The 14,642-nt window shown below is 35.4% G+C and overlaps 1 protein-coding gene across 1 annotated transcript in view; it reads right to left on the bottom strand.

Annotated features, from left to right (window-relative positions):
- agbl4 (AGBL carboxypeptidase 4) overlaps window positions 1-14,642 on the bottom strand; it is a 336,625-nt gene that overhangs the window by 112,201 nt on the left and 209,782 nt on the right. Inside the window, exon 6 of the mRNA XM_028443884.1 lies at window positions 7,349-7,388. Coding sequence (XP_028299685.1) covers window positions 7,349-7,388 — 40 coding nt within the window. The remainder of the gene's footprint in view (window positions 1-7,348; window positions 7,389-14,642) is intronic.

Below are 14,642 nucleotides of genomic sequence, written 5' to 3'. Positions count from 1 at the left end.
CTTTTGAAATTATGAATATGCTCAAATACTGAAATTGAAACTGGGGGAGTCTTTTAATTGTACCTTCCTTTATATGTACATTATATACAGTGAGTTGCTATGGAATCTGCTTTTTGACCCAATCTGATGAAATAAAATAATAAGATCGTAATATAACAGTAAAATATTTATTTGTGTGTGATGGGCAAAATAAATACACAGAGATGGTGAGTTTGGTGAGTTGACACAGGGATCTGAATATTACATGGTTAACAGTGAAGAAATAAAATGTATGGATTTAATGTAGACTTTTCATGACTTCTAATGGAAGATGTTGTCTAAATGGCAAAACTGTAGGTTTTACCGTTCCAAAAGAAAAGCTGTTAAAAATATCCTTGGGTAAAAAAAAAAAAAAGCTAGATTCTGGATAAGATTTAAAATTCTAATAATCTAATTAATCACATAGTTTTCTAATCCACCAGGATTGTCTTTTTAAATGGCTTTGATTTTGTGACCATTTGTTTAATATGGGGGAATGCTTTTGGCATCATTTGAGGAAAATTGCAGGATTTTTGAAAAAATTAGTCCTTGCAACAATGTGAGCTTTTATTTTGGTTTAAAGAAACGAAATTAAAAACATGTTTTTACAACAAAATGTATCGAAAAGCAACCAAAAAATGAATAGGCTGAAGCCCCAAGGCTTACTAACCTGTACCATCATAGGATTAACTTAATAATTCACAGTAGTAGTACATCGTTACAAAACACAAAATAGGTTAAACTGAACAATCAAAATCAATCAAATTAAATTGTGAACTTTGATAATTTAAAATTTTAAGGTCTTAAAAACTAACGTAGAATTACATGGTTTAGTCCATTCCATCATTTTACACCCAAAAATGAAACATCTGTACCTGGGATTTGTTCTGACTTTGTAAGTGTCAAACATCCGTAATCCCCTTAGGTTATAAATCCCCTGCCGTAGCTTAAACATATTTTGAATACAAACAGGAATTTTCTTATTTACCACTGGAAACATAATTTCTAATGTTTTTGAATATCCTGAAATTTTAAAGTGTGTGATCTTATGAAAAGCTGATTAGAATCACAGTATCCCACAACTGTGGAGTAATTATTGAATTTGTGAATTAGTTGGTAGTTTATACATGATGAATGTTTCCTCTGTCATTTGTACTTTCTCCTGTGGGCCAAAGTGAGCATTAGATTATCTACAGTATGTAGTATCAGTTCAAAAAGCCAACAGATACTCAATGATTTCCTGACTAAAATGAAAATGAGTCCAATCCAGTAAGATTTGGACAGTCTCTTTGCAAAAATGAAGATAATATAAATAATCACATCAATGAAATGATGAAATCTATCGACATAAAAAACATAACTGTTGCATTTAAAAGAGCCCTTTTTCTTACAGTTAAAGACGAGGTGAGATGAGGTGAACACTGAAGGATTTACAAAAAAACAGAACGTTAAAAGTCTCAAGAATTTCAAAGATTTGATCCCATCTTTGTATTTCATTACAATGGTGAGCTAGCGTAGATTTAGGCGTGAATCATTCTTCACAGAAGCTAATGAACACCATTAGAAACAGAGGCCAACAGAGCAGCAGGGCATAAACCTCATCAAATCTTTTTCTGTCTTTCAGACACAGCACGTGATGAAGCTGCTCCAACCTATTAGTTGTTCACACCCTGTGATTACCCCTGCTGTCTGTGCCGTTATGATGTGAGCGAAGGATACGGAGAGCAGGAAGAATTAAAACAAAAAGGGCAAAAGTAACATCAACTGTGCTGATGTCATAAAACAAAATCACTAATAAAATATAGTTGGTAAAAAAGTGCATTAAAGTCAAACTGAAAGGAGGAGGTTAGGGTGAAACATGAGCAGCAGAGATGTAGACAGGGAAGTGACAGGGTTACGATCAATTATAAATGTAATTGCGTAATTGATATATAACAATTATGGCATAATTATAATTGTAACTGTAATTGAAAAAATCTGTTGCTGTTGTAATCAAAATTGAATTGTATTTGAGTTCAGATAATTGACTTTGTAATTGTAATTGGCATGGAAATTCTATAAAAAAACTGCAGTTTAATAAAACACAAAAATGTGTGATCATGTTAGAGTTCTATGGCTTACACATACAGTATGTACAGTATTTAGCAATCAATACAATATGTTTCATATCAAGTGTACCGACTACCTGTCAGTTCTCATGAGTATATACTGTATACATTTTTTTATAATTAAATCGAGGTGTATATTGACAAGAAAAAGGCTCAGACACTCACATCAAATACCAATATTTTCATGGATAAATAAGCCTAACAAGGAAACCAATAAAGGAGAAAGAAATTGGATGAAAAATAAAATGTTTTAGTGTCTTTTATCGGTGATTTAAGACATGGGTGAAAACTCACCCGTTGTCATAAAAGATGGTAACAGAAAGGCTCGCTAACACAAGAGGAAGAATATGTTTTATGCACTGGTGCATTTTTCTCCAGGGGGGGCTACAACTCCGAAATAGTCATACACCAACAACAGTGTTTATGCATAGCTTTGACCAAATAAATAAGGGAAATTGCAGTCAGAATTGCTTTCAAACTAACTAAATGTATTGCCACAGAACCAATAAACAAACAAGAACAAAGTTAGTTTATACAATGGAGGGAGTGAGTGTGTGTACTTTTGAAATGTAATTTGTTTTCAGATTTTTTTTCAAAGTTATTTAACAAGTAATTAAATAAAAATGGGGCTGACAAAGGAGGTGGTAAATGAACATACATGATTTAAGACCAGATCTTTTTCAAGATTTGAAATCATCAAATTTAGTTTGTTCCTAGTTTGTTCATTTATCTTTGCCTTTTCTGAAAAGTGCTTTAAATGTTTAAATGGGTCATACCTGTTTTAATCCATGCTGGGTCTGATCCTGACTTATGAAAAATGTTTTAATTTCTTAATTTTGCTTCTGTCCTTTCGTCTCCAACTCCCACAGCTTCACCTGTTAATCAGCCCCTTTGTGACGGACGACTGTGATTTCGGCCCCTCCCATTGCGGGAGGCGGTGTTGTGTAAGTTATCGGCTGCATTCAACTGTGGATGCAAAAATTTGCGCCCTGAGACAGTCCATTGGCTTGTATTGAAGAGGAGTTACTGCGCATGTACAACTTTCAACGAGCGTTTATGGTAAAGATTAGTGCGCCCCAAAGTGGAAACACGTCACCAATCAGACACAGATAAACAAAACAACTTTACTCATAATCATTATCTACAGTATATAACCATTATTCTGATTATCTAAATACAGATTTACATTTATTTCAAAGTATTTTTAATTCATTATTATCAATTATTATTTTTATATGTCTTAAACAAACATGGTGAGAGGTGGGGCGGTGCCCTAGCGCCCTCTATTGGCCAGCTGCCACTGGTTTTATGGGGTTATTTAATAATTTGTGAATCATTCGTTCATTTGTTTTTCATTATGTAACAAAAACATGAAAAAAAAAAAAAAAAAACAGTCATTATTTGATATTTGTTCCCAAAACCAAAATGAAAAATGGAAAACGCCTTGTTTTTCAAATTCAAGCGAATTCAAAACGAATGATACACAGATTTTTAATAAAGGCTCAGTAATTGTGATTAATTAAATTTGAACTTTAGTAATTGAGAAAGTAATTGTAATTGACTTTCATGGGTAAAATAATGATTGTAATTTTAATTGTAAAAAAAAATGCAGTTCCCTGTCATCATAATCGAGTCGTAATTGTACATGAATCACTGAAGATGTAATTGTAATTGACAAATGTAATTGACTCCGACCCAGGTAAGTGATGACAGTGAGAGGAGGAGCGAATGCAGAGGAAACTCCTTTAATCTGAGGGTGTCCTGTCTGTGTCTCCCTATCAGAGCCACTCATCTGAAAGCAGCACTTGATCTTCACACAGCTTTCATAATAACCTTCACTGTGTTCAGTGTGTGCACACGTCCATTCACCCACTGTGAATAGTAATAAGCAGCAGGGCAGGATAAAATATGTCTACCAAGTTAAGATTATAATAGAATTACCTTCAAGGCCAACAAAAACAACCTGAGCGATGACTGGTGATTATTTATTCAGAGCACTGAGCGCTGCACTGGTCAAGAGATTTGTCAGTGAGGAATAATTGAAATCTGATTCAGTGTGGTGTCCCTTTGTGGGTGTAGACTGACCCTCAAAGAAAGTCTGACCAACACTAGAAGTCCATTAAATAAAGGAGAGCAGGAGGCTCTTTTTTGGATGAAATGGAATGACAGAGCCTGGATATGCTCAACAGGATATTTTAGTGTCACTAGAGTAAAAATTTTATTGCAACATTTACGAGTGAATCCTGTCTTTTTATGATGGTTTAGGATGTGACATGGTGCTTGAGTTAGAAGTTGTAAAGCATCCTTTGGTTTTTCGTGTGAATATTTATGGTGGACATTTCTAGCAGTGAAAGGATCCTGCTTACCAGCAAGTACTAAACAAAATCAACTAATAACTGATTTAAGTTCACGTCAACATATTGAGTTGCTCTCAGTCAACTACAACAGGGCTTTTCAACCATTGTTATTAATTAATCAATTACACCAAACTGCTCTAAAAAATATTTTTGAAACCTAATTGAATATTGTCTGCAAATATGCCATTGTAATATATTTACATATTATTATATAAATATAATATATATCAAAAATACATTACATAAAAAAATAATGATACACAGAATAACATTCATTTGTAGTTTTAATTATATTTAATGTTTTACAAACTTTTATCCCTCCCACGATGTGTGTCAAGTATGAAAAATATGAAAGATGACATACATATTTTTTTTTCATTTGTTTTGTATTCAAGACACTTTGATAAGAAATACATACAAATTGTAATTTGCACTTTTTATTTGAAAAAAAAATGTGAAAAACTATAATATATTTTTGTTGTTGTTGATTTGATTCCTATTAAAAACACTTATCAGAATGATTGCAGATTGTTAATTGCACTTTTTTATCAGAACAATTGTACATTGTTAATATTGGCTACAGCGTTTCATTTTTTTTTTATTTATTTTTTTTTTATGAAAAGATGGCTCAAAAACGGTTGAAATACAGTGAACGAGAGCACTCTGAACACAAATACCCATGATCTGGACAGTGACGTGCCGTGACCACTAGGGTTGGGTAGGCACGTTGCAAATGGAGACCACCAATGACAATTTCATATGTTTCTGCTGTCAAGTGTTAATTCAATTCAAATCATTTTTATTTGTATAAAGCAATTTCCAACAAAGTCATCTCAATGCGCTTATCAAAATATAAAATTCATAATAAAAAAAGAAAAAACCCAACAAGATCCACATGAACAAGTATTTAACCATCTGACAAAATCAACATCATAAACACCATTAAAGAAACATAAACAATTAATTAATATAGCCTCCATACTCTCCCAACAAGATATATCTCATGACATATCTCAGCACATCCATTGTTTGTGTTAGAAACACAGAAACACGGAGAAAATGACAACAACAACAACTCAGAACAGCCTCAGTGAGGAGCATCCACAAAGTCAATCCTTCCTTTTGTACCATTCACTGTGAAAGGTATGAAACATGTTCTGACCTTACCTTTGCTGAAGCTCTGGTAGCTCAGGTGTTGGTCTCCCATCTTTTAAAAGCTGTCGTTCTTCCTCAAAGCAAAGTTTCTCTATTGTCTCTAGCGCTGTCATCATGACTGTAGTGTTATCCCGCCCACTAGCTAGAGAACGTAGCAGCAGCGGTCACGTGTCATCTATTCACTAATGTACTGTGAACTTACGTATAGCATTTGGCATAGCGCGGTTACGTGCAAAGGCAGCGTAGAGAGCTGCCTTTTTACGTAAATGGTTGTCATCTTGGGGACCTGACTGTGCATGCGCAAACACGTAAAAACACACAATGGGAACGGCGGCAGAAGAGCAACTGCCTCTGGGAGGGGGCGTGGCCTCCCTCTGCCTTACAGCGGAGTGAAAAAAAAAAAAAGACTGTGCAGCTGTTCCAGGAAATAGCACTGTTTAGTAATTTGGGCTATGAAACACACAAAATGCGGACACTTTCAAACTTCTAGGTACTGTAGGCTATTGGAAATGGAAAAATAAATAATTTATAATTATATGATAATTAAAAAATAATAATAATAATTAAAACAAATAATCAAAATATCAATTCACCCTTGGGTAGGCACTGCCTACCTTGCTTAACCTGACAGCATGTCACTGGATCTGGATCACGGTACCACTTTAAAAGTCACTGGCGGGAGGTGCTTTAGAACCAGCTCAAAGACCTAAACATACCGTATAGGGAATCATTGATTTTTGTAACTGATCTAGAATCAGTATTGATCCGAATCCCCTCCAAAATGTGATCACTTGTTCCATATCCCATTTCTGATATTTTCTAAAAATTCCATAAAAATCCGTCCATTAGTTTTGGAATTAGACTGTTCACAGACTAACAAAAAACAAACATAAATAAACACAGGCAAAAACATATTCTCCTTAGCGGAGGTAAAAATTTAAGGCTAGGATGAATGTCTCCTCTGTCTGAGAACATCTCTAAGGTAAACCTGTTAAATATGCATCACTTTAATCAAAGCATTATCAGATCACCCTGATACTTACACATATGGGTCTTACACAACATTTCAGTAGATCTCGCTCTTAAACAGCTGCATCTCCAAGCCACATGTGCTTTTATTCACCACAGGAAAAAACGGAAAATGTGGATATCTTGTAGTGACAGGAAGTTAAATTAAAAGCCTGTAAATTAACTGCAACTTTAGAAAATTCACTTCTCCCTAATGTCGTAGACACCAACAATTTCACTGCCCAGAAGCCCTGCGTTTAGATGGTAATTTGTATGTGAAATCCATTGTACCATAAAGTAGATTTACTGGTAATTGGTTATGGACTGGTGGTTGGAAATGCACTTCAAATGACACGCAGCACACAAAGAAAGAATTTGCATTCCTGCTTCAATTAAAGTCATTTGAACACACTACAAAAGCATCAAAGACATTCACCTCTAACACATCAGTCAACAACAACAACATTCATTTACACATGCTTCAGTAAGTGGCCTGCAGCCATCAAATCACCACCGGGTCTGCTGCAAGGGTTTGTGACAGTTTGGTCCCAGTTTGCCACTGCTTAACATGCAACGGCAGCACCCACAGAACACAATACATGTTTAACATCAAGTCGCATAAGGAGAAACTCACATGTTGCACTCATGGTTTAATTCCTCAACCTGAGAACAGTGAGTTGAATTCCTTTACCAGGCACTTACCAGTGTTGGTGATGGTCAACAGGTCCAGCTGTCTTTGTTGCTGTAACAAAAAATAAACAAAAAAATACAGATTATTCTCATCAATCACATCCCTAGTAAACTAAATATGAACCTGTAAGACACATGTGTCAAACTCAAGGCCCGGGGGCCAAATCCAGCCCGTCATTCTCAACCATAGGGCTGCAGCCCATTTGTGGGCCACGGGTGCCATCTACTGGGCTGCGAAAAACTTTCAGTTCTGCACCTGTGGGCCTCGAGGGCCGTGGGGTTGATGTGCAGCTTCTCACCACTTGTTGGCAGTGAGGCGTCATTCAGTTTTTGAACACGCTCCATTAAGCATCAGCAGAAGACGAAGACAGGCGCAAACTTTTGGCTGAAGTTATGGAAAAGTTTTTAAAATGAAAAAGTGAAGATGAAAGTGATGCCACCAACTCCTCAAAGGCAAAATGTATCCGCAAGTACAACCGTGACTTTATTAGGTTTGGCTTTGTGAACGGTGGCAGTGAGGCAGAGCTGAGAGCCCAGTGTGTTGAGTGTGGGATAATAACGCGAGCCAACGAAGCACTGAAGCCTGTGAAATTCATCAGCAGGTTAATATTTTCAATTGCACTTTATTTAAATTCTAATTACAGTTTATTTGTTTAATTTAATACTTTTAATTTTAATGTATTTATTTTATTTCCAAATATGTGTAATTATCAGAATTTTTCTTCAAGTTTTTGTGTATCTAAATCAAAATATTTTGTGATTTCTGTTTTTTTTTGTTAATAATATTGATCCTTTATATTTGTTTTTGTAGCAACTTGATTTGTTCTAATTGCTCACCTGTTCAGTGTTGTTTACATACACAATAAAAAGAAATGTCTTAGATGATCACAGTGTAATCATATCATTTATTTGACCAGGTTTTAGCTTGTTCAACTGTAAGTGGATCAATTGAAATGAAAGTGTTAATATTTAAATGGACCCCAGGCCACTTTGTATTCTGAAAATTGGGTACCGAGGTCAAAAAGGTTCAGAACCCCTGCTTTAGAGCATCTAATTCGGGCCGTGGGAGAAATTTAACCCATGACTTAGCACCACTGACACGTCAATTATATTTAACCACCAAAAAAATTCCCACAATTAAAAAAAAACTTCCTGTCTCTTCAAACACTGCTTTGCTTGCTGTGCACCCCTGTGATGGGCTTCCACACTTTCTAAAGTATTAATAATAATAATAATAATAATAATAATAATAATTTACTCACAATAAAAGATATGATATGAGCAACGGGTGCAGCGATGGAATATATTTAGCTCCACGTTCACTACAGATGCAAAAGCCTTTCCAGTTTTTAAATGACAAAAAAAAATTTTTTAAAAAAATATTCAATTAATTAACAAATGTAATGACAGTGATTAGTGTAAATTGAAGGTTGGTTAAAACCATTCAATTGACACAGAAGTTATCAGTCAAATGAGAAAGTGTAAAAATGTTGGCATGAAGAAAACCAAATACTGTAGTTTTCTGCATCGTTGGAAAGAACTGTTTGAATAAATAATGGTTTATTTTAAGCTTTTTAAAAGTCTAGAAAGGTGAGATAATAATAATTCATTTAAATTCAGTCAGTACTGTTAGTCAGTACTGTTAGTCAGTACTTTTAGTCATTACTCAAACGTTCACGTCCTACACACATTTCTCAGTATACTATAGAACTAGAACATGTGTTTATTCTATCAGACTATAGTGCAAACAACTAAATATGTTATTTTTTTAATCAGAGCTGCAATCAAAAAGTTAGGAATTTCAGCTTTGTAAACGATACATTAAAATAGTGCTTTATAACCACCGAGTTCCAAAGTGCTTAACAATATGAGCTCATTCACACACCAATGGGACAGAGCTGCAATGCAATGCAGATACTGTATATAGCCTGGGATCAAACCCAAACCTGTCAAGTGTCCCGTTTTGGCCGTGAAACTCCCGTATTTTACCCCTCTTTCCCACCATCTTCTTGTATTAGTATTTTCCTGTAAATATCCCGTATTTTAATGTAATAATAATTCAAAGATGCCTTACTAAACTGAACGCCATCACTAGCCTCGCGAGAACTGAAACCTGAAATGGCCTGGCTTGGTGGCAGTTCTCACGAGATCAGTGCCGACAGCGGCAACAAACCCAGAAACAACTCAAAAGAGATGAATGAATGAAGACGTTCTGGCGAAAAAAACAAAGAACTGGTGTAAATACGTTATAAAATGAGACAGAGTTAATCTTCCTAAAGAGCAGCAGGATGGGACACAGTTACACGTTCTGTTAGATTAATAACTGAGATTTTCACATCTACCACGGGGGAAGGAACCACGTAAGTCACCATGAAAAATCACAAGCGCCACAAATATACACTGCTTTAAAAAGTGTTAAATGATGTAAAGTCTGTAACAAATGTGTCTAATAAGTCATTAATGAATACCAGAGAACCACATGAGTGAGCATGAGAAATTAAAAGAAAATATGTAATGAAAATAAAATGTTAATGTCTAACTTAAAGACAAGCAACGTGAAATTAACAGTAAATATGCAACTTGTTGACTTGTATATAAACTTTAAGTATATTAAATAAACACGTGTGCTTCATTTACTCATTTATGTTTTTATTTAGGCTGTTTTATAAATTAGGAATTAGAGCTGGGCGATACATCGAGATTCAAGATGTATCAAGTTTTCTATTTTGGCGATACAGAAAACTATAATATTGCATATATATATATATATATATATGCAATATTATAGTTGTAGCTTATTTGTATAAAAAACTAGTTTTAGGAGTCGCTGCATTTACTTCTCAGAACAACATGTAAAGCTTAGTTAGATGGATTAATGAGTGTTTCCCATAACAAGCTACACTACAGAAGTCACTCACACGTGCTGTCCCTTACAGGTGAAAAAGCCAAAAGTAGCACATATTGATCAGCAATGTTTGTTAATAAATGAGCCTGTGTGGCAACTCAGAATTGTCTTTCTAGTCAGACTTCATTTGAAATAAAATTATCGAGATTCATATCGTATTTCATCATTTTGAGAAAATCTATATTGAGATATGAGTTTTGGTTCATATTGCCCAGCCCTAGTAGGAATGTTCACAGCATTTCAATGTTAATAAAGGTCGACCTACCAGATTCTAATCACATAATTGTATTTAGTAAGAGGTTGATAAGTGGCTATTTTAGATTTATTGTACACCTATATTAAAATATAAGGGATACTGTCTTGGTTGGGGGGTTGGGGGTTATGATCAAACCCCAAGCTCTCCACCAGAAGACGACCCCTCTACCGCTAAATTGTTTAGCATAGATTTTTTTTTTTTTTGTCATTTTGATCATTCAGTCATTTGTTTAAAACCCTCACATGTCCTTCTTACAGGGAGTGAATGGAACAATACCAGTTACAAAGCTCTTTGTGTAAAGGGCGGATCACTGATGCTGTGATCGGTGACTATGCATGCAGTAGAGGTCACTGTGACAACATGAGCCGAGCTGAGATCATATCCTCCACCACTAAATACACACGCACATGCACACAGACACACAACACTGTGAACCACCACCTGCAGAGAACAAAGGGTCACACACTCAGATATAGAGCTGGATTTAGAGAAACATTTATTCATCTAGCTTTATTTCTTATTCTGTAACACATAAATACTACACGATGAACACAAAATATAACATTAATGTATGCTTTTTTTTTTACCCAGAGGTGAATACAGTAACACGTAAATGTACTTTATCTTAAGTCACAAACCACCACGATTGGCCTCGCCCCACCATGGAAAACTAGCACTTGTGTAATCTCACCCCCAACACCCCTCCCCCAGGCTCAACACTCACCGGGCGTGTCTTACTGCATCAGAGGTAACGCCCATAATCAAGGCATTTTTTGACTTACCCCCTAGTGGCAGGTCAGCAGAAAACAGGGGTTTAAATACTTTTTAAAGTCTGTGTAAAGCAGAAATACGTTTGTCACACCACAGAAACATGTCATTGACCACTGAGCCAAATTTGAAAGATGAAAAAAAATCACTAAGTATATGAAATTAGAATTTATTCCAAAATCATGGAAAAACAAGTATTTCTCTTTGCTTTGAGACACTGGGGGCGTGTCAGTAACCACGCCTATGTGCGGGAAGGTGCCGCCTCTGTGTACTGTGTCTATGGCAGAGAGCAATGTGAAAGTGGCTCCAGGGTCGATAGTGCTTCCAAAAGTGCTCGGATCGCACCAAGGTGTCAGCGGAAAGGTCCGAATATGTGCATCTCTCCCGGGTAGAGTCAAAACTGTGCCCGCTAGAAGTGAAAAACAAAACCACGGTGTAAAAAAAGTGCTCATTTCATGGAAAATGTGGCATCGGCGGACGTGTTTTATTCCCCCGAGTCCGAATATGTGGTTTGTTTTCGAGCAGCAGGGACGAGTTTATGCTAATGAGGGCTCCGTTACGTAACGCAGCTATTTCTGACCCGCCCATTAAAACCTGAAAATAGAAATGTCAAACAGTTTGTGACATTCTAAATGGTTGAATGGCTTTGTACATGTTTTAAGGAATACACTGACAACCTATTTAATGTGTTTAGAAGAAAATGTCAGAATTTGCTTTACACGGTCTTTAAGCAGTTTTTTAATGACGCTTTGTATTTACTTTTAATCGAGTACAATTACAAATGTACTTTTACTTTGTCTCTTCAACAGAGCAACCCTCGTTACTTTTCACTATGAAAACATTTTAATATCCAATGATCGTCTGGAATGGGCGTGGTCAAGGAACAATGATGCCCTTGCGATATTAAACAAGAGGTGGATGTGCTACTATGTTGAGCTACATTGCCAATCGTCCCGAAAAAAAAAACTGAAGTCCTACTTGATTTGTTATTTGAACACAGAAATAGCCATCCCTTATTTAACTGGGACCCATTTTGTCCAGTATTCCTTTGAAAAATAAAATAGAATGTAAAAAAAAAAAAGTGTAGATCATTACAAATCAATGTATATGTCTAGGTTTTCCACCTAATGTGTTACCGCTACACTTTAAATTATTGTATGTCCATCTAAATCTGCCGTATATATTGGAAGAAATCCAACAGTTTCTGAAAGCTAAGATGTTGTAATTTATGGTAGAAATGATGTCATCGCTGTAAATTCACCCACACATGTGGAGAAAACCCTTGAAACAGCGGCTTTGTGTGGCGAGTGGCAACAGAACACTGAGAAGATAACAGCAGATTTTGATCAATAATGGCATCAGAAAAATCTGAGTGAGAGGATAGCTGCTTATTTATCTACTATACTGTATATTCATATTACAACACATGTTCTCAAAGAGCTTGGGGCCCAAAATAGGGACACAAATCAATTTTCAGTGGGTCACAGGCAATAACCTAAAAAGTTCAGTTTTATAAACTAATAATAAGAAATTCTGATTTGTATTCACATTTAAATAGTTTATTTTTTTATTTATCTTATATCTTTTTTTAATTGCACCTTTTGATTCATTTATTTAGAATTTAATAAACAGGCATATTCTTTCATTTATTTGGGGGGTTTGTTTAAATTTTAGGGAAATTAGTCTAGTTATGATCGTTATGATAGTGTGACAATCCTTTTTTCTGTTGCCCTGCTGTGATGTTCTTTATTATCTCAGCTATAAATTGCTCCATATTTTCATTTATTCCCATTCAAGTTTTTCCTCAGTTTTTTTTTTGTTGAAGGAAATAGGTAGTTGACAATCACTGTATTATTACATGGTATATTTACTTCACTCTAGGCTTACAAAAACCAATGTAATCAGTTCTGTCAATTCTGAAATGGATACTGGTTAAAGTAAAAGTGAACAGAAGGGACCACTCAATTATCACTGAGGATGATCATTGTGTATCACTCTCTACTGGCACTTTACATTATTGCAGGTGAAACTAAGTCTTGTCTAATAATATGTGACCACATTTATTTTTCGATTTATAATTGAGAAACCATAACCACACTCTTAAGTTCTACCTATTTGCACCAGTAAATCAGAAGTGTGAGGCTTTGTTCTGCCAGCCAGCATTTGAAAAGACAAAGCTTAAGTGCTTCATGCTTTTGTTAGTCCTCAACATGGATGAGCTGCTTGGTTTTTCCATTGGATGGAGAAACAGTGAGTCAGCCGTATTACAGCAAATGCATCAACACCAAACATGATCACAGGTTGGAGGATCAAACACTTGCAAGTCACTCTGTGTCAAACCACACGCACGCACGCACGCACACACACACATACACACACTGCAGATCAATAAACGTAATGTCACTCATTGACCGATTGATTTCATCCTGCTCGCCTGTGTCTATCTCTGTGCTAAGGTAGAAGGAATACAGACGGAAAAAAACTAATTTGTGCTTAAAATATTATCAATTCAAAATCTGACCACACCAGACATAGCAAAACTGATATATTTGATTAAAATATGCATTATTTAATAAAAGCGATCGACTTGAAAGTATGATACATTCACAATAGGTGGATATTCCTAAAACTTGCAATTTAAAGTGGTGTTAAGGCAGATAATGAGGAGAAAAGTGGGAGCCGACAGTAAAAAAAAAACCACTTCAGAAGTCATTGTGTTTGAGAAGAAGATACAAATATACGGATGTGGAATGAGAAGAAAAGGCCCACAAACTGTGATACAACAAAACGCCTCTGTGTTATTCTAGAATGTTTTATGACTGTGGCTCTTAAAAAAGTTTGATCTTACTGCAAAGCGAATTTGATAAGCTCACTAAAAGACAAAACGACACTTGGAAAGAGTTGGACTTACCAAAATAACTGATAACTACATGTTTATTACGTACAGACTTGGACAAACATTTCAGAGTTTTCAAAAAGATTTGATTAAAACATAAGTGGTAGCTTTTAAAATGTATAACATCCCAACATGAGAAGCCTAAATGTCTGAAACACATACAGATAATTAAAATATATCTAACTGTATAAATGACATTTAAAAAACAGCAGGAGGACGTAAAAACCTATGGTATCATGATTAGTAAAAATATGGTCAACAACCAGGAGGGCAAGGGCATCTAAGGAATAAAGAGAAACAGTTGTGAGGAAACCATTCATGTTCTAAACCCATATTTTATGGTTAAATTAAATATTCATGCACAATCTGTCTGAAGCCAATTCCTCCAAAATTTACCGGTACTTTGTTATTAGTTGATTAACAGAAGAAAAAGAGGCAAAAAGGAGGCGGGACTAAAATGTCAGCCATCAGTTTGTAGCTC

This window comes from Gouania willdenowi, chromosome 4, assembly GCF_900634775.1.
Source record: "Gouania willdenowi chromosome 4, fGouWil2.1, whole genome shotgun sequence".
Taxonomy (NCBI): Eukaryota; Metazoa; Chordata; class Actinopteri; order Blenniiformes; family Gobiesocidae; genus Gouania; species Gouania willdenowi.
This window is presented reverse-complemented; position numbering and strand designations above follow the sequence as displayed.